The sequence below is a fragment of the Paralichthys olivaceus genome, chromosome 10, assembly GCF_024713975.1.
Source record: "Paralichthys olivaceus isolate ysfri-2021 chromosome 10, ASM2471397v2, whole genome shotgun sequence".
NCBI classification, from domain to species: domain Eukaryota; kingdom Metazoa; phylum Chordata; class Actinopteri; order Pleuronectiformes; family Paralichthyidae; genus Paralichthys; species Paralichthys olivaceus.
Window position 1 is genome coordinate 17,639,294 of NC_091102.1, and position 23,925 is coordinate 17,663,218.

At 42.1% G+C, this 23,925-nt stretch overlaps 2 protein-coding genes across 4 annotated transcripts in view; one reads left to right on the forward strand and one right to left on the reverse strand.

The window, feature by feature from the left end:
- Positions 1–23,925, forward strand: part of LOC109631408 (neuropilin-2) — a 94,065-nt gene that overhangs the window by 28,686 nt on the left and 41,454 nt on the right. For all 3 annotated transcript variants that reach the window (XM_020090149.2, XM_020090148.2, XM_020090150.2), the window contains exons 4-7: positions 9,430–9,657; positions 12,040–12,195; positions 12,275–12,444; positions 15,896–16,051. In XM_020090149.2, the coding sequence (XP_019945708.2) occupies positions 9,430–9,657; positions 12,040–12,195; positions 12,275–12,444; positions 15,896–16,051 (710 nt within the window). The remainder of the gene's footprint in view (positions 1–9,429; positions 9,658–12,039; positions 12,196–12,274; positions 12,445–15,895; positions 16,052–23,925) is intronic.
- On the reverse strand, positions 2,718–5,778 carry LOC138411808 (protein capicua homolog). Its single transcript, XM_069532812.1, has 6 exons — positions 4,310–5,778; positions 3,933–4,000; positions 3,734–3,820; positions 3,426–3,585; positions 3,003–3,110; positions 2,718–2,875 (listed from the first exon to the last, which is right to left on the reverse strand). Exons 1-6 carry the CDS (start codon positions 5,663–5,665, stop codon positions 2,813–2,815), a joined length of 1,842 nt encoding a protein of 613 aa, XP_069388913.1. The 5' UTR covers positions 5,666–5,778; the 3' UTR covers positions 2,718–2,812.

Sequence of the window (23,925 nt, forward strand, 5' to 3'; positions counted from 1 at the left end):
GCATTCCACACATGCCTGCTTAATTGAGTCCTGAGCCCTGTTCCCCTGTGAGAGACACACACTCTTACTAACACACACACATAGGGCTGAGGTTACTAACACAACACGTGCGGTTGTCAGTGTTTCTCACTTGCTGGCACAGGCCTTTTGGGATTTCGTGTGTATGTGTGTGTGAGTGTCCTTCCTTTGCGCTTAACACCCGCTGGACCCTAAAACAACAACAGTGTCAGTGTTCACACCCTGGTAGTCTAGGAAAGAGGGAGACATTTGTAAATTGATGAATTGATTTTGTATTTGTGACACTTGAAAACCCACCAAACATAAAACATGAAACTCTGTGAGTCATTTAATATGTCATAGTTCCATGTGCTTCCAGTTGTCATTATAGGAGCAGAACCTTTCCCATTTCATTGTAAACATTCGGTACATTGATGCTAAATGAAATTTTTTTTCACAATTTAGAATTTGTAGCCTCCATCAAGTTACCAGCAACCTTCTGCAGAGGGGTGTGTGAGGTAATGATGATGGAGCCATTTAGAACATTTAAGTTGTAGCTACATCGCTAACAAAATATTGTCATCCTATCAAGTGCAACTCAACGTCTAGTTTCATGGCTGACTACATTTGTGCGTGTGTGGGGGTGTGTATGTTTTTGCTTGACATACAGTATAGACTGATGGCAGACTAACTAAAAATGTCTCTCTCTGTGCTAATCCTCCACATTCTGTTCTGTTCAACCCTAAACGGAGATAAAAAAAGAAATGCAATCAGATATTGGCTTTATTTTGTGTCATGTAGCTCTTTTATTTTTCATTTTCAGCTTCCTTTGGTCTCTTGATAGGTTCGATATAATTTAAAGTTATTATTAATCATTATTATCTATCAGAAGATTTTAATTGTTTTCCCTTTTGAGGGAAAATTTAGATACATTTTTTTTAAAAGTCACTTGTCTTTTCCTTTTCTCTTCACTAACTGTGATAGGGAGCTGCTTCAGGAAAACCTTGGTAAATGGAGTAAGAGCAATGTTGTGGGACAGGAAACATCTATGTGTGTAGACGAAATCTTAATCCGTCTTTATTTTTTCTTCTTTTTATTATATTATTCTTAAAAAATATAAATACGGACTCTATTTGATAGTGATGTATATAAGTCAGTTTCGGTGTCCAGTGTTGCTGGTGTTTTCATATTGATGATGCTTTTTCTTTTCTTGTCTCGGCTCTTTTTTCCCCTTGACTGAATATTTTGGGGGCGGTCCCTGACCCATTCCCGCCTGTTACTTGGGTCTGTGTTTTCGAGAAGAGAGAAGGTTTGTGTGTGTGTGTGTGTGTGTGTGTGTGTGTGTGTGTGTGTGTGTGTGTGTGTGTGTGCATGTCGGAGGAGACTGCCCCCCACTCACTTGGTGTCCTAATTACTGGACCCCTCAAAGATTAACAGTCTAATCAGTCTGGAAGCAAGCGCACATAAAGATACAGAAACACATATTTATCATGGAATACAAACCTAAAACACAGAACTATGTACATATCTTCTTTATATTTTACACAAAAACATGTACAACTATATGAAGAATATCAAATACTGAATATAGTAAAAGTAGAATTTATCTGCACGCATGAACAAAAACTCATGTGTATGTATTACACCCACCAAAATTTGTGGGCTTGGCCACACAAACAAACAAACCCTAATTCAAAAAAAAAACAAAAACACATGCAAAGCTTGTTTCTGTTTCCAGCTCTATTACTATGGATACTGTAGTAATATCTCAGCCAATATGAACACAGCCGCTAGAAAAAAACGGCCAATCACATTTGACTGTCTGGGCAGTGAGCCCCCAGCTGTTATTGTGACCCAGAACTCACCACACATACACACACACACAAACGCACTGATGCAGGCTGATTGTTAACTCATAAATGCAGGGGAGCTGGCATGTCTGCTCAGAAACATTAACTCACACGCACACACGCACACTCACTTGCATTGACTTGAATTAATTCCCTGGAGACCTTTCTGACTTCTCCTTAGCCAAACCTAAAATAAAATGGTATCCCCAAATTTGACGTTTTTTGTGCCTTGTGAGGACCAGTTTTTAAATTAAATGGGAAGTGAGTCCCATAGTGAAGGTGTGTGAACAAATTTTATTAAGTAGCATACACACACACACACATTACTCAGGCAGAGTAATGTGGAAGTTATTGTGACAATTTCTCTAATAACTGCTGTTGTTTACATTCTACCCAGCGCCTGCAGGCACTTCCTCTCTGCCTCTGTTCGACTGCACATCAAGTCAGTTTATTAAACAGTCTAACCAATCACAGCGCTCACTCCTCCCTCTTCTGGCTTTCATTGAGCTAAGAGGATCCAGATCTGGCCCAGTGATGAGTGAAAGGTTCACTGTGGGATGATGTAATGTCACAAATACTGGTGGAATGATGAACTTGAAAATGCACAATAAACCTAAGCATGAAGCGGAATTTTAATGGATTCCTTCTTCTGCAGTGCAGCATGTTGAGCCCTTTTGAAACATCTTCACTCAAATAGTGCTTTGTTTACATTGTGGTTTATAGGACTGAAAGTTATTTTCACTCTGCCACCTACTGAAAGGCAGAAGTGATTAGTGTAGTTCTTTTACTCCTTGCATTGAGTTTTCTATATATGTGACTTGATGTGCTTGTGATATAACCTTGATGACTTGGATCAGAATGAGACTGGAGGAAATCGTTTCATTATTTATTTAATTTATTGAAAAGTTAATTTACAAAAGGTATCAAAGGAGCACAGCTGAGATGATTCTCACTCCCTGGAGAGTTCAAATCGCTAACTTTTCAGCCGTGCTCAGGCACTTCCTGCGTATCCTCCTCCTTTTTTTGCCCTGTACACAAAGAAAATCATGTCAGACTGCCCATATGATATCAGCTGCAGTGAACGTGTTGCATCACTGAGTGTAAAATGATATGAACATGTATGAGCTGTATGTGAGCATAGTGCACAGTACATACGTAATTGTCACTGTTTGACCACTCAGGGAAGAGCTGATTGTGAAGCTGCCTCTCAAAATCTGCACGTTCATAATATTTTGTCTGCTCCTCTTTGGACAGCGACTTCCACTGTGGACACACAACAACACAAACATAAGCATAAGTGCACACAGATCCACATCAACAGGTGTAGGCTCTGCAATGAAACCACCCACAAAATGCTGAAAATGCTCTTTTCAAATTTAGATTTGTTTACTGGTCATGTCACAGTAAATAAAAATCATTCACAAACACAAACGTTACTGTTAAGATGTCAAGAATTATAGTTAGAGGAACAATTGAAAATGTGCGAAGTGTTGTCTTCGACAGTGCCTGGTGGCAGAAAGATTTTTAATCTTTTCTCAAACTGGTGGAGTTTCAAACATACAGAGCAAAGACACTTACTCTCTGTCCAATGACTTTGTTGACAGTCGCACATTCAGAGGTCTGGAGCTCTGCCACAACATTTGGCCTCAGTTCCATGCGGAATAACATGAAAGCGTTTGGGGGCTTCTTGATGTACGGCTTGCTTTCGTCGTGTGACTTTGTGTAACACCGTTTCTTTCTGTTGGAAATCAGCAAAGCAGAGGGAGAGCATGAATTTTCACTGGGTAAAAAAGAAGGATAAACGTACATAGATAATAAATAGACATATTAGGTGACTGTGATTTTATTTTGGGTCACAACCAAAGATAATGAAGCAGTGGTCTTACTTTGAAGCTTGGGCCTTTACTACAGGTACATCAGAAGCAACAGGAGGAGCTGTAAAGGTTGGTGCCCCATAAACCATCACTCCATTTCTATATAGAAACAATCAGGCAGACACATTAGATGACAGAAGAAGTGGGTTTGAAGATACAAACAGAGGCTCACAGTTGTGTGTTTGTTTGCATTTATGTTTGAAATACACACTTGAATCCAACAGGAGCCGGGTTCATTCCCAGGCCCTGGGGGTGACTCACAACTGGCCCGTTGTTGACCTGGAGACACAAACACAAAGTTCCAGTAACTGCTTGAAGGAGCTGCTGTGAATTAAAAACCGCCCTGTACATACTTAGAGCTAGCCCAGACTTAGTAATCCCTGTCCTGATGCTAATATTGTCATCCCAACAATGACAAACCAATGATTGATAATATGTCATAGTAGCTCTGTGGTATATCCCAGAACTCAGTCAGGATCACTACTCTCCATGAATTATTAGTAAATAAGTGAATAAGAAGTATCTTTTTTGCCATACAGGTATCAATAAAGTTCTTTTGAATCAATATCTAACCTGTTAATACCTTACCTGGCTGTGGATGAAAGGAGCTGCCTGGGGGAACATGTAGTTAGGCAAGATAGTTGGTGGCTGGTACATTGGAGGAGCCAGTCCAGGTGCAGGCATGACTGGCTGCTGCAGACTGAATGGTGCTGCTCCCAGAGGCATGTAGCATTCTCCATTAGCAGGCGCATCATGAGGAGGAGGATGAAGCAAGCCCGTCTGTGCAGCATGAAATCCAGGTGTAGGCAGGACTTGCTGCTGTAGCCTGAGTGGTGCTACTCCCAGAGGCATGTAGAACTCTGTCTGAGGCTGCTGGGGGCCAAACCCTCCATTAGCAGGCGCACCATGAGGAGGAAAATGAGGCAAGCCTGTCTGTGCAGCATGAAATCCAGGTGTAGGCAGGACTTGCTGCTGTAACCTGAGTGGTGCTACTCCCATAGGCATGTAGAACTCTGTCTGAGGCTGCTGGGGACCAAAGTTTTCCTTAGCTGGGGCATTATAAGGAGGAAGAAATGGAAAGCCGGTCTGTGCAGCATGAAATCCAGGTGCAGGCATGACTCCCTGCAGCAGGCTCAGCGGTGCTGCTCCCAGAGGCATGTGGCAGTCTGTCTGAGGCTGCTGGGGGCCTAACCCTCCATTAGCAGGTGCATCATGAGGAGGAGGATGAGGCAAGCCGGTCTGTGCAGTATGAAATCCAGGTGCAGGCAGGACTGGTTGCTGCAGGCTGAGCAATGCTGCTCCCGGAGGCATGTGGCAGTCTGTCTGAGGCTGCTGGGGGCCAAACCCTCCGTTAGCAGGCGCATCATGAGGAGGAAAATGAGGCAAGCCTGTCTGTGCAGCATGGAATCCAGGTGTAGGCAGGACTTGCTGCTGTAGCCTGAGTGGTGCTACTCCCAGAGGCATGTAGCACTCTGTCTGAGGCTGCTGGGGACCAAAGTTTTTCTGAGCTGGGGCATTATAAGGAGGAAGAAATGGAAAGCCGGTCTGTGCAGCATGAAATCCAGGGGCAGGCATGACTCCCTGCAACAGGCTCAGCGGTGCTGCTCCCAGAGGCATGTGGCAGTCTGTCTGAGGCTGCTGGGGGCCAAACCCTCCATTAGCAGGTGCATCATGAGGAGGAGGATGAGGCAAGCCGGTCTGTGCAGTATGAAATCCAGGTGTAGGCAGGACTTGCTGCTGAAGGCTGAGTGGTGCTACTCCCAGAGGCATGCAGCACCCTGTCTGAGGCTGCTGGGGGCCACAGTCCTCAACAGGGTTATCAATAGGAGGAAGAGAAGAGTCTTTTGTTTCTGACTCAAACATTTGCAATAGCAAGTCTAAGTCTACAGTACTGAAGATCATCTCCTCCATCTCCTCTTGGTCAATCTGTGGGGTTTGGTCCATCGTCTTTGCAGACAATAATAAAAATACTTGCAAAGCAAAATGAAGTCAAAATGTCGAAGTTCCTCTTACGTGTACCTCTTAGGTGTACAGGTAAGGGAATGAGCAAATATTTTAATTGTGTGATATGTCTGATTTGAACATTCTAAATAGCCTTTGAAGAAATAGATCAATGCCACTTTGATCAAAGAACCTTTTATTTTTTTATAGTATATTATTTTCAATTGAATACAATCAAAAATCACATGATTCATAAGATACATCTGTATTTATACAGACAGAGAATACATATCAGCATGTGTGAGGGATTAAAACATGAAAACTGTGTGGTTGACTTTGATGAAAAACATGAATACATCTAATTTTATCAGCAATCAAATAATCCAAGCAAAAACAATAAGGTCCTTGCACTTTCAGTGCTCGGGCCCTAATAAAGGGGTGGTTAGTCATTTAAAAAGATAAGTGTAGGATTGCATCAAACTGAGTGCTCCTTACTCCCCCTCCCTTTCTGTACGAGAGGAGAGCTAGGGTGTCCCTCATGTGTGAAAGCGCTGGACGACCTCACGAGCTGTCTTCTTCTCTACAGTGATATGGAGGCTCTAGATCGATATATCTACATATGGAAGCTGTGTATTTCATATGTAAACAGTAGTTTATAGTTTACATGTAGAAAATATGTTACCGCCCACTCTGAATTAGCTGAATGGTAATGCGGGCTATAATTAAACAAACACTTCTCTGCTCACTACTTAATCACTTACTATTGAAGTGTAACTGTTTATTCCTATTGACAGTATATCATCAAGTCAGAAGAAAAGAATAGGATATGACACAGTGGGAGGGAAATGGAATGATGGAGTCATGAAAGAGGAAAAGATGTATGGGAGGATGGTAAAGAAAGAACAGCAGGAGAGAAAGGAGAGCAAGAAATGAAGTGAAGTCGGGGGTCACCCATAACTTTAAAAGGGAGGACGAAATTAGTTTAGTACTGGTGAGGTACATAAGAGACAGATGTACAGTGTGTATGTGGAACACATTTCAAGCAGTTTGGAATATTTCTAGGACATTTTCAGAAAATATTTTTTATTTTTTGAAACAATATTAGGACAGGGTCAAGATGGGCTTGGCTTTGAGGGAGGAGACATGGGAGATGGGACGGAGGAGCCGAAAAGAGGGCACGAGTGTTTTTGTGATGTTCATGAACATGAAGTAATGAGAAGGGAATAAAAACGCTGCCGGCGACAGAACTGGTCAGGCATGCACTCCACACAGACACATACACACACACATGCTCATAGTCACACAGATCCACACAATCTAGCAACACACTCCGCAGGGGGGCCAGACGCAAGGGGAACCCCATGAGAGACAATGTGTGTCTGCGTCTGAGGTCATGATAGTGAGGGAGAAGGTTATGATAACAAGTAAATCAGATTAGAAGTGGGACATAAAAACAGACCAAAGGGGAGATCAAGAAAGACAGACAGAACCTAAATATAAGCCAAATTTGATGTAGGGGAAGACGGTGGCATTCATATTGATCAAACAAATGGTGGAAATACTACAATTCAATAGAATCGGTGGTGTAGCATTGTTTCCTATTGTTTCAGTAAAATGAGCAGATTCAGACAAGTAGTCAGCGTATTACTGCAGGGTGCGTTTACTGAAATTCCAGAAGTAAGAGAAAAGGAAGGGGTGGAGACAGGAAAAAATAAAATCCCTATCCTCAGATTCCCCTGGAGAAGTTTTCTTATTTTATCAGATTCGTAGAAACATAAAAGGTACATACTGTGCATATGCATCTGTTAGTTTGCATTCTGACTGCTCATTTTTGTTTTTTATATATACAGAATATCAGGTATAGTGATGACAAATTAAATTGTCGTTATTTTTCCTTCAAGTACATCAATGGGAAGCCAGCGTAGTAACAAAGCTGGGGAGGGTCCGAATGCATGAACGCAGATAAAGTGCGGGAAGATGTAAATCTAACACAACTAGAGCAGGACTGTTTTATTTGTGTGAGCCTGAGGAGAAGAGCTGAATTTGGAGGGCTGGAAATCTGTCCAAGAAACTAAAGTGTCTGAGTGCAATCACACAGTTTGAGCAAAGCAGAACAAATCTAACCACAAGCAGGGGCTCTTACAAAATCTGAACGTGAAATCAAGAAGTCCTGCTTGAATAAAGACAGGGAAAAACACCATGCCTTTTGTGTGACAAGCTACTTTCCATTGAGAACGCCAATGAAAGTTACCAGTAAGTGTAAGCTGCAGAGCTACTGATGGATGATATCAACTCTATTGATTGAAACTGATGTGTCTTTGTTCTGTCAGTTGCACACACTGAAAAACGCAGCTGAAAGATGTGGACAGGTTGTTACATGGATGCAAACACACACATTCTTACTTTGTCTTCATTTACTCATGCAAGCAGCGAGCACAATAGCAGACACCCAAACAGACTGTAGAGAAATGGGTTATCATAAGAGGCTTAGACGGTGTGTGTGTGTGTGTGTGTGCGTGTGTCTGCTGTGTTGTCATACATGGTTCGCTGGACTGGAATAATGGCACAGTCGGTGCAACCACATTCACTACATAATGTGTGTGAGTATTAGTGAAGAGGGTATTACAGTCATTTAGAAATGAAGATCCCCAGATTACCCCCAGATCACTGTGTGCGCATATGTGTGTGTTCTAGTGTGTGTGCGTGTGTGTATGTGCGTGTGCACTTATGATATCTAAAGCTCATCATAACAGCCAGACCGCAATCTGTCAACAGTCTGCGTCTGTCTTTCTCCCTCTATTTTTCTTCTCACCTATGTCTGTGAATTCATTTTAAAGCTTGGAGTTGGGATTGAGGCCTTTATTATCACAGTTGGTATTGGTATTGGTTGGGATTCAGCCTTTTGCTCTTAATATAAATGCTTATGTACATGGAAACTCAAACTTAATCTTTCTTTGTCTTTGTTCTTTAATTTTTTTTAATGTCTGTCTCATATTTGCTGAATCTTTGACTTTACACTGTGTGAATTATGTGTCTTAATAGTTGTTGTTTATCAGCTATTCTTATTTCCAATCTTTTTGAATGCTAACACTAAAGATTAAGTAGAACTAGCTGTGCATGTCTCAACTTTTGCTAAAAACAGCTAGACCTAATTGTTGTTGACTTGTGTACTTACATTATCCGATATGTTTTACAAAAATGTGTTACCACATCAAAAGCAGAGCAAATCCACAAAATTATTTTTGTCACTTTTATATTGCGTCTGCGGTAAATGACTTATGTTTTAAAAACACTGTGAAATTAGTCACTCAGCTGTTTTTTCCTTCCACTGTTTGTAATGGATGACGATCATTCATTGCGATTTGTTGTGTCACATGTAGAAAAATAGATATAACGTGACCTCATTCATGAATATGATTTGCGCCTGTGTTGTGTTAGTAAGATTTTTATCAGCAATGTTGGTGAGGAAAACAACTCCCATGATCCCACGCTGCTTCAAGAGCCAAAGTTACATATTGTATGTTTGAAGTACACAGTGCGGAGTGGGTTCATCTGTCCAATCCATAAAACTGACATAACAGAATAATACCATTAGTTTGAGTTATAATGATAGTCAGAGGTGTCTACATCCTTTTCTAAACAAAGTGTGTGCTTAAAGTTTACATGCTTTGAGTCAAGGTCACAACCTCAAACTGCTTTGAATTAACATTTACATTCTCTCACGTATGTTGTGTTAAATGCGTTGTGTCTCTGTGTTTTCATCCCAGGTTCAGACTGTTCCCGTAATTTCACCAGCCCCTCGGGTCTCATCGAGTCACCAGGCTTCCCCGACAAATACCCCCACAACCTGGAGTGCTCCTTCATCATTGTTGTCCCTCCCAGCATGGACGTCACCCTCAGCTTCCTCACCTTTGACCTGGAGAACGACCCCCTGCCAGGTGGAGAGGGGGACTGCAAATACGACTGGCTTGAGGTCTGGGATGGGCTCCCTGGAGGTGAGACGTTGATCAAATGCGCTTGTGTGAAAATGTCGGTGTTGGTGATGTGAACCTCGATAAAACTGTTGATAGTGAGGATCTCCATGGAGATGTTAAACAACATTTCAGCCATTTCATGAGTCAATATACAGAGCCAAGTGAAAATGGTGCGTATTCTGCCCCGCCTACATCATTATTGACTGAGGTGGAGCGGCAACTATTTTAGTAGCTGTGCGTTGGTAGATGAAAGCTAAGCTCACAGGCAGTATGTTGGCACCTACTCTGGAGAAACAGCATAACTTTTCAAGGGGAAAATAGCTGAGAGCAGGGAGAAGTGAGGGGTGGTGAGAGGAGGAATGGTAGAGGGCTCGGGATATTTCTGGTCATGATGCTTGGGAGGACTGGATGAGTTTAGAAGGACACATCTGAAGGCACAAAGACCTTGGATCTAGTTTCAAGAAATGGAAGAGGTAGAGAGAAAGAGAAGAGCATGTGGAAAGGGCAGTGAAAAGTCCTCCACTGCTGGGAAGACTGGAACAAAGAGAGGCAATGCTGAGATGAATAAATGAAAGCCAGGAGAGTTTTGGTCTGCCTCCGAGAATAGGACTGGAAAACAGAGTGCAAATGGAAGGTGGTACTGGAGAAAAGAAACAGTCTTGGTCTTCATTATTGTATTTGTTACATGATAACAAAAAACAGCATTGGCAGTAAAGTAGAGAAAGCAATGATGCTTTTCTGTCTATGAATAACTTTACAATAAATATGAGTTAAGCCTGAGGGGTTAAGAAAGGTCTAAAGTGGTTAAAGGAAAATGTGATATAAAGAAGAATAGAAAAAAGCCATGGCATCTTCACTCTTTTCTTTTTCTGAGGATTTAAAAGTAGACAAGGGAGGTTAAGCAAAGTTGAAAGCAGAAAATATGACAAGGAGAAAGAGAGGATAATAGGTCCTCTGCTCTGAGTGATGGAGAGGGAAAGATGGCAGGATGAAAGCAGAGGAAGGAAAGTGAAATGAAGTGGGAGGAGGGTTGAAAGGTGAGGGAATATACAGACTGAGAGGCAGAGGTGAAGGACTTGCGTTGGGGGTGCAGGAAGAGAAACAGGAAGAGAAGACAAGGAGGAAGTAAAGCAGGAAAGAGAAGGAGCATGTGCGTATCTCGTAGGGTTGAAGGTGTGGGAGGAAGGGCGGAGATGTTGAAAGGCTAGCTTGCCTCAAGATCTATTATTCAGAGGAGAAGGGAAAAGAGAATCAGATGATAAATAGTCAGTTTTGAGTTGATTAGAGAGAGAAACACACAACAAGAAGATTTTGTGGTTGTCTCGTATGAGCCTGTGGTTTAGCCCTTACCTCTTTGATTGTACATGAATATGTTTGTGATGTGGCAGGGCTTAAATTGTTGTAATTGTGTGTGCGTACCTTTTCAGGAACAGTAGAGGTACAATTGCTGAGGTCCTGGTTAAGATTAGGGGTGCGATGTGAATTGAGGTTAGGTTAAAGGCAGGTTTATACTTGCTGTTCATCGCACTTGACGTTACGCACTAGAACTGACGTCATTTCTGCTGGTCTTGCATGTCCCAACTAGCTCATGCACAAACATGGATCAGCTGGAGACAAGAGACAGTGAACAGGTCCATCTCTACAGACATCTCTATGAACCATCATTATTGAGAGAGCATAGAAATTATTATATGGCTCCTGGAGGGAGATTACAGATACTGTTGGAACAGTTGAAAATTACCTCCACACTCCCATTATATCTATGTGATCGTATCGGGGGGAATGACTAAGTCGGAGCCTAGACGCCAAACACTAACCTGTTCTACTTTTGCAATAAATGTTTGAATGTGAGTTGTCTGACTGAACCCTGATAGATTGTCAGCTGTTTGCTTGTCTTCTACCTGCTCCTCCTCATGTGTGTATGTGTCAAAGGGGAACCAGGGAGCAGCAGGATGGATCTACTGCGCTCCCACCCTTACACACACACACACACACACACACACACACACATACACAAGCATATGAGCACACCCCCTAGAGCTCCAAAGCACGCTCATCGGTTTGTGTTGACATGTATAAGTAGTGGTATTAGGTATTTACATACACATACACACACATACACACTCACACACTGTAAAACCATGTCCAGTCCTGAGATAGAGTTGATAGATGGTGATGATAGGGAAGAGGGCTGCTGATATCAGTAGGCGGGGCAATGAGCAAATGTCAGTGGCTAGGAGTGACAGAGGTAATGGAGGAGAATGTAAGTAATAAATAATATAGACAAAGGAGAGGACTTAGAGATGAAGGGATTGATAAAGTTTTGAAAGATCCTAAATGGTGACATGTGCCGTAGAAGTTGCAGGCGGAGTTTGAACAGATCATTCTTGTTTGAATCGGCAGTGGGCCCTCTGATTGGCCGTTACTGTGGGACCAGGGTGCCTCCCGAGATCCAATCATCTACTGGGATTCTCTCACTGTCCTTCCACACTGACATGGCTGTGGCTAAAGATGGCTTCTCGGCCCGATACAACATGACGCACAAGGAAGTCAGTGAGAGTAAGTATAAGACGCAACACACTGTGTTTTTTTAAACCTGAAGTGGTAGAATAATAATTTGAATCCCTTCTCCCTGCAGCTTTCCACTGTAGTAATGCCTTCGGTATGGAGTCAGGAAAGATCACCGACGACCAGATCACGGCCTCGTCAAGTTTCTATGATGAACAGTGGCTGCCACGACAGGCCCGCCTCAACTACAACGACAATGGATGGACACCCAATGAAGACAGCAACAGGGAGTACATTCAGGTATGTTTTTTATCCTCAACTGTACTTTGAAACAGGAAGCTGCTTATCAGTGGGAATCAGTTGTACCTTTTACTTTACTAGATTGAATTTCTGGAATGACTGAATCACAGTCCAGGCACATGGTTCCAGTCTTAAACCACCAACAAGCCCCCTTATTAGTTCACATGCTATATGGTCACATTTGAAACTCTACATTGAAAGATAAAGGCTAGGGAGTTTTGTACCTCCCTTTATCTAACAAGAAAAACGTCATTTGAATGTCTTTATGATTAATGAAATCTGTGTAGAATATCCAGCTATGAGAGCCAGAGCATCAAAGACTATTCTCTCTTATATTCTTTATTTTTAAATTATTTTAAGAGTTTTCTAAGATGGAGTAATAGGACTGTTTAAAGAGATTTCAAGAATAAAATCATGGTGTTACTAGAATACAGTTGTAAATTTAAAAGAAAAAAGTTGTGATATAACAAGAAAAAACTATGTTATGAGAATATCTGCTTCTACTTAACATGCAACAACATGCAATAGTACAACTTTATCTTTGTAAATGTATGACTTTTTTCTAAATTTGCCCTAATACTCTGACTGCAACCCCTCAGTGGGTTCCTACCATGCAGATTGAGGCCTAATGTTCCAAGCTATTAGTAGCTCATTGACTCGTCTGGCTTTCAGAAGCAAGACTAAGTAGTTTCTTGGTTAACAAAATTTACAGTTAAACTGCAGAATAATAACCCAGCTAGATTCAGGTTTTCTTCGCAGGGCTGAGGTCTTTGTCCCCTTGAAGGGCTCAGATAGATCATGACACCTGTGAGATATTTGCAGAAATGAACAAGCATTCAGCTCTAGCTGCAGAGATGAAAACGGACTTTCTTGTCAGAGGCAGATTCTCTCATTTTGATTCGTGCACGGACAGCACCTCCTCTGTCAGTGCGAAGGAACAATGTCACAATCACAGTTAGTTATAGATGTCAAGTAAATGCAGTTGTACTGGTTGTCAGAGCTCCACTGTAGCCAGACTCTGGGCCAGAATAATAAATTAGTGGACTGTGGCCAAGAGACAGCACAAGGTCAAGAAAAAGGTCCATCAGTCTCACCCTTCCCTCCTGTCTTACTTCCACTGCGGCTGAATACTCTCTCTCTTCAACACGCCCAAATTCATGTGAGGAACTTGTTCAACATTAATCATTTACAAGAAGAATCATTTTTTCATGAATGTTATTTTTTCCGACTTTGGGATGTCCCATAAAATCATGTGGTGCCCTGGAAGAGCCCCTGCTTTAGATTTTATTGTTTATGACACATACAAACTTTGCATGAAATCGGTTTGACAGTTTACTGGACATGCAGCTTCTGTCTCTCCTGTGCTGACTCTGTGGTCACCGGTGTTGTGGTCTGGTCTCTGCGTTCCATAGAGGCCCTCAGCTGTTCCCCTGCGTTAACACGTAGCAGAGACCAAAGCCTCTGCATGTGTGTGTGTGTGTGTTTGTGTGTGTGCAACAGCTCCTGTCTTGACAAGCAGCTGTCATAAATGCCAATGTGCCTCACCTTCTTGCATCTTGCACCCCATGATCTGTGTGTGTGTGTGTGTGTGTGTGTCCATGAGGCTTTGGCATGCATGTGTTTCCATCATGTTGGCTCAAGATCCACTTGTTGGTTTACATTTCTCTGTACGCCACTTTCTCTTCTGTTTTTGATCTATTCTATTCCATTCAATTCTATTCTAGCCTTGTCCAGTGAGGTGTGCTGCAGATTGATGATGTGAGCTCTCGTGGCTCCATTATTCTAACAGCTCTGTGATTGATGAGGAACCTTTCCTGGGAAGCCTCACAATGCATCTCTCTCCCTCTGCCTTCCTCTCTCTCTCCCTCGTTCGTTCTTCACCTTCTCTTTCTCTTCTTTCTTTCCCTCCCTTTCTCACTTACTCCTCTCCCCTCCTTCTCTACTCATCTGTTTTTCTCCTTGGTTTTCGGACTATCGATTAGTTGTCTTGGTGGATCTCTGTCTGGCCCTAAGCATGTGGCCCTGTGTGTGTGTGTGTGTGTGTGTGTATGTGTGTGTGTGTGTGTGTGTGTGTGTGTGTGTGTGTTGGATGTAATCTAAAACACCTGTCTCTCTGACAGATAACAAACGCAGCATTTTACCTCCCCTAGTGTTTTGTACTACACCCCAGTGGGACACACAGCACACACACGCACATGCACACAGACAACAGGCTCTGATTAATCTACAGGTTTCAACAGCCACAACAGAGGAGAATAAATGTTATAACCCAGAGTAGATTCTTTCTCATTTTCTCCTCTTTATATGTCTGCAGCCTGGCTCTGTCTTAAAATCTTGTTTTGTTAAGTACCGGCAAAGATCACAGTCCCAACCTGCTAATAATGTAATTCATTTGACAACTTAAAGATATGAAATACAAATGTTTAACAGTTACAGGGGGGCTATGTGCCTGGTAAGGAACCATTGTAACTATAATAAAAATAACAATAATTGATATTTATATCCCGTCTTGATGGGTTTACAATCTGTGTATCATTCATTCAGTCCATATTGAGAATCAAAACATAAAAAAATAAACATTTTCCTTATTTGTTTATTAGTCTAATACTGATACCGATTTATACTTTTGATTATATAATTAATCCAAAAATAGAAAATGAATAAAGGACCATGGGCTGAACTTGATTTTGACAATTTATGTGTCTGATTGTTTGAATTGGAAGTCACTGTCCCATTAACTATTTTTTAGCATAATTTAATTAAGCCAATGGAACCAATAGAACAATGGAGTATATATATTTATATATATAATGTTTATTTCAAAGTATTTTTAAACCAGCAGGTTTTAATTTCTTGTTGAAAAAACTTTTAGTTGCTTTATGCTTCTTTACAAGCTCATCGTCTATCTACTTAAGGGGGCCCTGAAATAAAAGGGGTATGAAGCCCATGTCTGGCACACAGCGCTGTGCACGTTTATTGCAACACAGCGAGCAGCATGCTAGACACGTAGAATAGCTCAGGATGGGGAGGTGATTATTGCTATTGTATGGGAGGAAATTAAAATGAGCCCTGGGTCATTACTATCGATCTGCCAAGAGGAAGACACAGGGGAAAGGAACACAGAGAGGGGGAGATGAGGAGGAGAGGAAAAGAGGGGTGAAGGTGAGAGGTGGAGGCTGATAGGTCCTGATGTATCTTTTATGAGTTTATGTGGGTTTTTAACCCGTTGAATGTTTTAGGTGTTTCATCCTGGGGTGTGTGACCTAAATCAGAATGGATTTCTTCTGTGTTTCCCCTCATTTATATTATTATTAGGATGTTAGGCTTTTATTTAGAAATGTAATACACTAGCTGACTGATCACTTTTCACCCTGTTTCTGTTCTTTAATGTTTTGTTTTATGATTTATTTTACATTTTGATTAAAACGTACTTGCTCTTACTGGTCAACAGGTGGATCTCCACACTCTGAAGGTGCTGACTGGTATCGCCACACAGGGCGCCATTTCGAAGGAAACTGATAAGGCGTACCATGTCACCACCTTCAAGCTCGAGGTTAGCACCAACGGAGAGGACTGGATGGTCTACAGACATGGCAAGAATCACAAGGTATGTTCAGTACACATGCAAGAACACACATTGCCTTCAGAGGGCTTGAAAAGAACTCAGGGCAATGAAAGAGGGTCTGGATGCTCTTAGGTGACACGCATGCCTCAACATGTACCCACATGGAAGTGGAGCAGCGAAATATGAGATGGAATATATGCAGCAAGAGTTGACCACATGCCCGAAATTCAACCAGTGTCTGCAATTACAGCCTTTCCACCGCTACTCAGCTGGCTTCATTTAATGCTTTACGACCAAGCGAGAATCGGCACACGTCTCAGAGTGATCCCTTACATCATTGTACGCAACTGCATCTACACCGCAGCCTGCTTTTCACATCCCATCTGGTTTCTGTTACTTACACTGGTCAGAGCTCTGCCGAATGCTGACCCGGTTGGACGGGTTTCCGAGCTGTTTGTCCCAGAGGTGTTAAGGCATGATGTGTCATCGCTGCAGTCCAGGGTGCAGGGTCGAAATGAAGCAGACGGTTCTGAGAGTCTTTGAAAATGGTTGCAGCTGCAATTAAAGTAAAGGAGCATTCCAGTGGCTGAGGTTGAGGGTTTTTTTCCATCTTAGTCGTCCCCCCCCTTGCTGCAGTGGTCGCATATGTTTGTCCTGCGGTCTAATGCCACGTCTAGCTACGTGCTATAAACTCTTATTCCATCATGCACATGCTCACAGATGCACATTCTAATATGCCTGTTGCTGCAAGAGGGAAACAGGAGATGAAGGCTAACCATCTGGGGTTCCTCTGTGGACTGCAGATCCCATAAGGCTTATAACCGAGGTTAACTCCCACAGAAATGATTGATGGATGAAAAATTGGGACCTGTGGAGAAAAATGGTCAGGATAATTAAGTAGAGGTATGATAGCAAACACAGGCCAACAAAAATCATTTAATTACAATGGTTAAATTCACTTGAATAATTGATAATCTGGGCCATTTAATTGGTGCAGTAAAGTAGCATTTGTGAGTTCTGATTGCTGCGAACCAATAAAAATCCAACATGCAGAATGGATAAGTGATTATGTTTTAGGTTGGTCGTTTGTGTCAGCCCCCCATAATCCCCCTTGATTCCCCCATTGCCCCTGGAAAGCTGCTTCACAGCCATATGCCCTGCCATACATATATAGGGGTGTGCGTGCATGTGCATATCAATGTGTGTCTTTTAGGAGGAGGGGTTTAGATAAAATAAACACACATGCACACACAACCTCGATCCAATGGCAACTGTCTTATGAGCCATTTGGCCTCAAGGTTTAATAATATGATGATTCAGCACGGGGTCATCAGTCTTTTAATCCACTACTTTGTCTAGTTGTTGTATGATGGATATTAAAAAAATAGCGAAAGAGAAAAAAAGACATATTGCCATTTATCTGATGATATAACAATGGTTCTCTGCGTTTATTGTCACTTCTCAGCTGACACACCTCCAGTATGCGTCAACCTTGCCACCTTAGCTGTCTATATCATCTTTAGGTGTGTGTGTGTGTGTTTTATGTCAGAAAGACACATAAATCACTCAGCAGCTCCAGCCAAGAGGAACTTTTGGCAGTGCTTTATAGGTCAGGTGTGTGAAATGCTGTGTCAGCATTTACAAGATAATTCACCGAAATAGTTTTTATAATTGGGAGCACATGGTGGATCGCTAGCAGGGATGTGCAAGACAGCCTTATATTAAAACCATATATAAAATATTATATATATATTAATGGTAAATGGACTGTATTTATATATCACTTTTCCAATCTTGTTGACCACTCAAAGCAATTTGCAGTACAAACCACATTTACTCATTTAAACACACATTCATACAGTGCTACTTTATAACTGCCCTACTATAAACTATAATATATATATATAGACTATACATATATACACTAAAATATATCATATATATATACACACACAAACACACACACACACAAACATGAAGGGTAAATGGTGTGTATTTATATAGTGCATTTGTAGTCTTATTAATCACTCAAAGTGATTTACAATACAAGTCACATTCACTCATTCATACAGTGCCACTATATGCTTTTTGGGGGGTTTAGTATCTTGCCCAAGGAAACTTTAGCATGCAGTCTGGAGATCCAGAGATTGAACTACCGACCTTCTGTTTGGTGGACAAACCACCTGTATAACCATACATGCAGGTGCTCCACTCCACGTGTTGAACCTGCTCTGAACGGTCCATTTATCCATCTATCTCTCTGGCATTTTCATCCACTCAGTCTTTTGCATCTTCCAGTCACTCTCTCTCTCCTCATCTTCATTCATCTTACTCTTCACATCTTGCTCTGCTCTGCTATCCATCTATCCTCCTCATCATTTGTCCTCCCTCATCCCATATGTTGCTGAGAAAGTAATCATGAAATAGATTAATTTTTTTTAGCTTTTTGAACAAACTATTTTCTTTTTTTGGCTCGTCCACCTTTATGTGTGTGTGTGTGTGTGTGTGTGTGTGTGTGTTCGTGCGTGTGTTCTTTATGTGCTTGTTAATGTAGAAGAATTGCTTAAAATATTATTTTATGACCAAGAGGCATTATAGGACAAAAATGAATGGGAGCCACATGGACTTAAAGAAAAGAGGTATGAGCACAGCATATACAGTAACTGTCCATGCTCATGCAAACTCACAACACAGTTATGTGTGTACACAAAAGCACACACACACACACACATACACTTGACAATGTTGTGTTTAAATGTTTGTCACAGATGAGTAACTCTTAATAAAGCATGTGGCTGCTTTACAAACACACACACACACACAGTGGTTTTTAACATCTGGCAGCGAGCCCATAGGGGCGGCGCCTCTGTCACAGCGCCCTGATGATTTGTGTGATCTGTAATGTATTTGATAATGTCATTAAAGGCCTGTGGTGAACCAGATGGGACATATGGAATACATGTTAACTTGCAGATACTTTTCAGAGCAAGAGAAAGTAATATTCACTGACAGGCTCACAAATGACACTGACTCGAGACATATGCACCAGAGTAAGTGGTTGAGTCTTCGCCAACTTTTACTTTCTTTCTCTTACTTCTTTTTATCCGTGAATAATTCTGCATTTCTTTATCAGCGTCTCCTCTTTTTTTTCACTGTGAAGCAGACGTTTTTTACATCCTCTCTTGATGATCGGGTCATGTCGGATCACTTTTACTGCGAATGTTCTAGGGAGAAAGGATAAAAAGATAATGGCACTATCTGTATAACTCACACAGTCCTACGACTCAGTGAGTGAAATTGGCTGTGGACCGGGTTAGGGGAGGTTACCCACATGACAAGCAAAAAATGAGCGATTTTCAGTGACCTGAGGCCTTGGGTGGAGAAATGATGTTGTCTCAGTTTGAGTCGCTGTCGGGAGGAGTTTGAGACCTTCTGCTAGTTGTGGTGCATTTAAGCTTGATGTGCTACAAATGTAATTACGCAGCCCTACTGAATAGCTGCAGGCGGAACTGTCTACGGCCATTACAATGCTGGACCTCAGCCAAGACCAAAACCTCCTATTCCCACCTTAATCTGTGGGAGGAAGGATGGATGGGTAGAGAGAGGAGGAGGGAGGCGTGGGTGGAAGGAGAGGGAGGCAGAGGGATCGTGATGAGAGGAAAGTGTAGGAAAGTTTGGGGAAAAAATTGTAAAGAAAGAGAGGCAGAAAAACAAAAGCAAAAGGTCAAGCAGTCAAGCATTGAGCTGATGGAGAGAAGAGGAAGTGAGCGCTGCAAAGGGAGGACGAGAGGTGGGAACCAGAGGGAGAGAAGTGAGGTTCATAGGGGAAAAAGTGAGTGAAGGAAGGAGGCAGGAGGGGAGGGAAAGAAGGGTTCACAGGGGAACCGCGGTGCGAGAGAAAGGGATGGACGGGTGAACGAAGTCGAGGAGGAGAGGGAGAATAATGAGAAAAGCAGACAAGGGTGTTGACCAGAAGTCCCTGTGGACAGATCAGAGGTCTAAGCAACACAGCCTGAAGAGGATGTCAGGAGAGGGGGAATGAAAAGAAAATGACAGAGGAGAGGGAGGAAGGCTGGGAGGTGAAGGGAAGGCAGGAGGCAGGGGGAGGTCAGAGGAGAGTGGGAGGAAAGAGTTTGTGACAAATGAAGAAAGAAGAAGTGGGAGAGAAAGAGAGGAAAGGGACAAAGGGGGATATTACCGTGGTGTCATGTGTCGTTTGGTTTGTGAGATTTGTTCACTACTGTCTCACACACACACACACACACACACACACACACAGATTTAGCTGTCAAAGACACATTACTTGAAATGATGAAATGAGAGGAGATGGCTCTTGTTTTACTATTTTATAACGGTCTACACACATACACACACACTCAAAACACACACAGCACGGACATTTAAATAATTCAGCAAGTCTGTGCTGGTCCTTGCTGACTGACTGTGGCCCTGCAGGCTAACGTCACGACCACACACAGACACACACCTCACACACCTGTTCTTTTCTTTCCCTTGGGGTGAACATATCCCTCGTCCTGCTCTTTTTTCCTGTCCTGTAGTTACACGCTAGACCTGGTAAGTCGCCTCTAGTCGACTGCTCACTATTGTTATTCAGTACAGTCGTGCAGTTTGTGTAAGTGAAGGTGAAAACATCACTTCCTTCATGTCTGTGACCTTTGAACTTAAGTGAAAGGACTTATAATTTGAAAGAAAATAAATATCCCTCCTGTGTGTCTGTGTGTGAGAGAGAGGTGGAGGGGGTGACAGCAGAATGGGATGAAAAGTCAAGCGTCTGTTCAACCTGGTGTCATCTTCCTGTGTCTCTTAACACAGGTGGAAACCTCAGACCATGAACCAACATGCACAGAACAACAAACACACTATAACATGAGCTGGTGTGCAGGTGAAGTCCAGATTGTTGCTGGAGCCTTTTTAGACTGAGACTGTTCAGGGTGAATTTTGACCTCAGGGATGCCACGTATCATCTGTCACCTCCTCACTGTGGATCCTCACTGCACAGACACAACATGGAGGGGGCGTTTGTTCAATCTGTTGGAACAGAAGGAAAAATAGTTGTGTTAACACATGCACAAGGATGTTGCACATTACTCTCTGACCTGAGTTTAGAGGAGAAGTTACTCAACCCGACTCTAACTCGACTGGCTAGTAGCGGTTCAACGTTGAGGTCAGGCATTTTGCATATACATCTGTTGTGTATATCTATTGTCATTGTTTATGTGTTTGTTGAGATTATAAAATCATTATTTTTGTATAACAGAGCAGCAGTGGTTTGGATGTGACTGCTGGTTAAGTAGTCTCAATGGGCTGTGTTTCAGCCACCTGCAGCTTTGGTCTGAAAGTGACGGAAACAAAACCGTACATTTAATTTGATGAGGGAACTGCTGCTGTTAAAATATTGTACATGTGAGCACAGAGAGTAGCAGAGAAGCAATGAGATAAAGGACATAAACTCCCTGACACCAGGCAAAATGCATGTATTACATGACAGATATCAAATTATAATTTTCACACATCGGTGGTTAGCACTGTTGCCTCACAGCAAGACGGTTCTTGGTTCGAATCCTGATCTGGTTGACATCTTCTCCCCGTGTGCGTGTGGGGTTTTTCCCTGTCCACCTCCCACAGTCCAAAGACATGCAGGATGGACTAACTGGAGACTCCAAATTGACTATAGGTGTGAATGTGAATGGTTATTGGTCTTGTGATGCTGCGATTGACTCCAGCTCCTCCTGCGACCCTCAAGAGGATAAGTGGTAAAGATAATCGATGGAAAGATGGATTCTCACGCATTAACTGTTAATGTAAGCCGATGTAAGCAGAAGCACCAAGTTCGTCTCACTCTGTCGCACGGTTGTTGTTACCATGGTGACAGCTTGTCTGTCAACATTGATTACACATGTGTGGGCACCTTATGAATGGCTGTCAAAAGCCATTGTTTTATACAGGCTTTAGGTAGAATGGTTTAAAGTCAAAATGATTGTTGCCTTTTGTTCCGCTGATGTGACTAAAATCAAAACCAAGCACAAATACAATTCCCTCCATTGAGAACAAATTTTTGGTTGTAAGATTATTTGGTTAATTATGATAAGTGGATCAATTAAACAACTCAATCTGCTTTTGTGAATTTAAACTCGATGGTTGACATTATTGTGACATTACACAAATACTCAAATCATCCTCATACTAAGAAAATTATGAATTACAAAAAGAGTTATCACTCACAACATTGAATCTCCTGTTAAAGTCAATGTGCTGTGTAGAAAAGAGACATGTTTTAATTTTGACAGTGAAGTTTACTTATAGCATCGAGACAGAATATTATATTCATTTTTTGCTAGTGCTTATGACGATAATGTTCGTGTGTGGTCGCGTGGGACGACTGAACAGCAGTTATAACAGTACATCAAGAAGCAGCTGAAACAGAGTCTGTTTTGTGACTCTAAACAAAACAAAGGACGCCAGATTTATGTCCATAGTCAGTATGTAAACAGTTCTCAGACGTCCCAGCTACACACAAACACACACACACACACACACACACACACACACACACATATATATACACAGACACAAATAGAAACAGTCCACTGCAAATTTAAAAATACGTCAACAGCAGCAACAAGATTAGACTTTCACACACTCTTATATAGGCGACACATACAGTGCATAAAATCACTGTGTGTGTTTGTGTGCGTGTGTGTACATGTGCTGAAGGAATGTTTCAGTGTTCACCAAGGGAAATCAGAAAATACCCGCCAGCTCCCAAATCCAGAGAGTGAGACTGCATAATTATACTTTTACACACAGACACACATGCTCACACACACTTGTAATTACACTCTGATACCACTATCCCATTAAGTCTTTTGGGGCCTTTGGGCATTTCCCCATCATTTAACTGGTCACAGTTTCTGGTATTAAGGCCATTGTGAGGGCATGAGTTCACTGGTAGTAGTGAATTTACACACACAGACACACATACACACCAAAGCAAAGCTAACATCTATAAACGAGTACCCAAGCAAGTAATTGCAAGGCCTTTTGGCTCTGGTGAATGAGGTTTACTGCTCTCTGTAAGACACACTATGTGGTGTTTGCAGCACTGACGTAACATAATAGAAAGAGTGTTAGAGGCACAGAGGGAAAACAGCCTTTGAGGTCCTGTAATGGATTTTTTTTCCCTTAAATTTATAGCAGTATATCATCATGGCAGGGAGAGAGAGACGGACAGAGTGAGAGAGAGAGAGAAAAAAGAGATGTCGAAGAGAAAGACAGAACAGAAGGAAGAAAGTGAAATGCTAGGGGAAAGGGCAGGAAGCCTAGCTGCATTTTTCCTGCGGTGAGCCTGACAGAGATGACACTGTGACTGATAGACAGAGATATGAAGTCTTGTTGTCAGGAGACAAAAACAGTTATTCTGGCCATGTGCGCTCGCATTCAATTTCCTTTCATCTGGATTTGTGTGTGTCCTCAGAGAAAATCATTGTGTGTGTGTGTGTGTAACTACACACACAGTGGGGAAGCTGACAGGGCACTGTGTAAGGTGGTGAAAGGTAGATTGTGTGTGTGTGTGTTTGTGTGTGTGTGTATAGTAGCAGTGTATTTGTGAACATAGTCCAATGTGCATGTTCGGTTAGGGGCGACTGTGTGTGTCTCTATGTCATAAAGGGAAACGGAAAGAGGATGCACTGAGAAAACAGCTCTCCACGTACGATTTATTACACAGCGCGCACATTGTGGTGCGCTCAGACTTTGTATTTGTGTGTGTGTGTGTGTGTGTGTTAGCACATAAATGAACCTTAACACTCCTTCCTTCTGTTGTGCACAGGCACATTGTTTACATTGTGTGTGCACATGTACAGTGTGTGTGCACTTAAAGTCTCCTGGCCTCTTCG

Bases quoted from the DNA above. Each gene is read 5' to 3' on its own strand.
- LOC138411808 (XM_069532812.1), bottom strand. From the start codon at position 5,665: ATGGACCAAACCCCACAGATTGACCAAGAGGAGATGGAGGAGATGATC. The intron at 4,001-4,309 runs GTAAGGTATTAA...TTGTGTCTCCAG, and splicing joins CTCCTTTCATCCACAGCCAG to GTCAACAACGGGCCAGTTGT. The intron at 3,111-3,425 runs GTAAGTGTCTTT...GTGTGTCCACAG, and splicing joins ACAAAGTCATTGGACAGAGA to TGGAAGTCGCTGTCCAAAGA.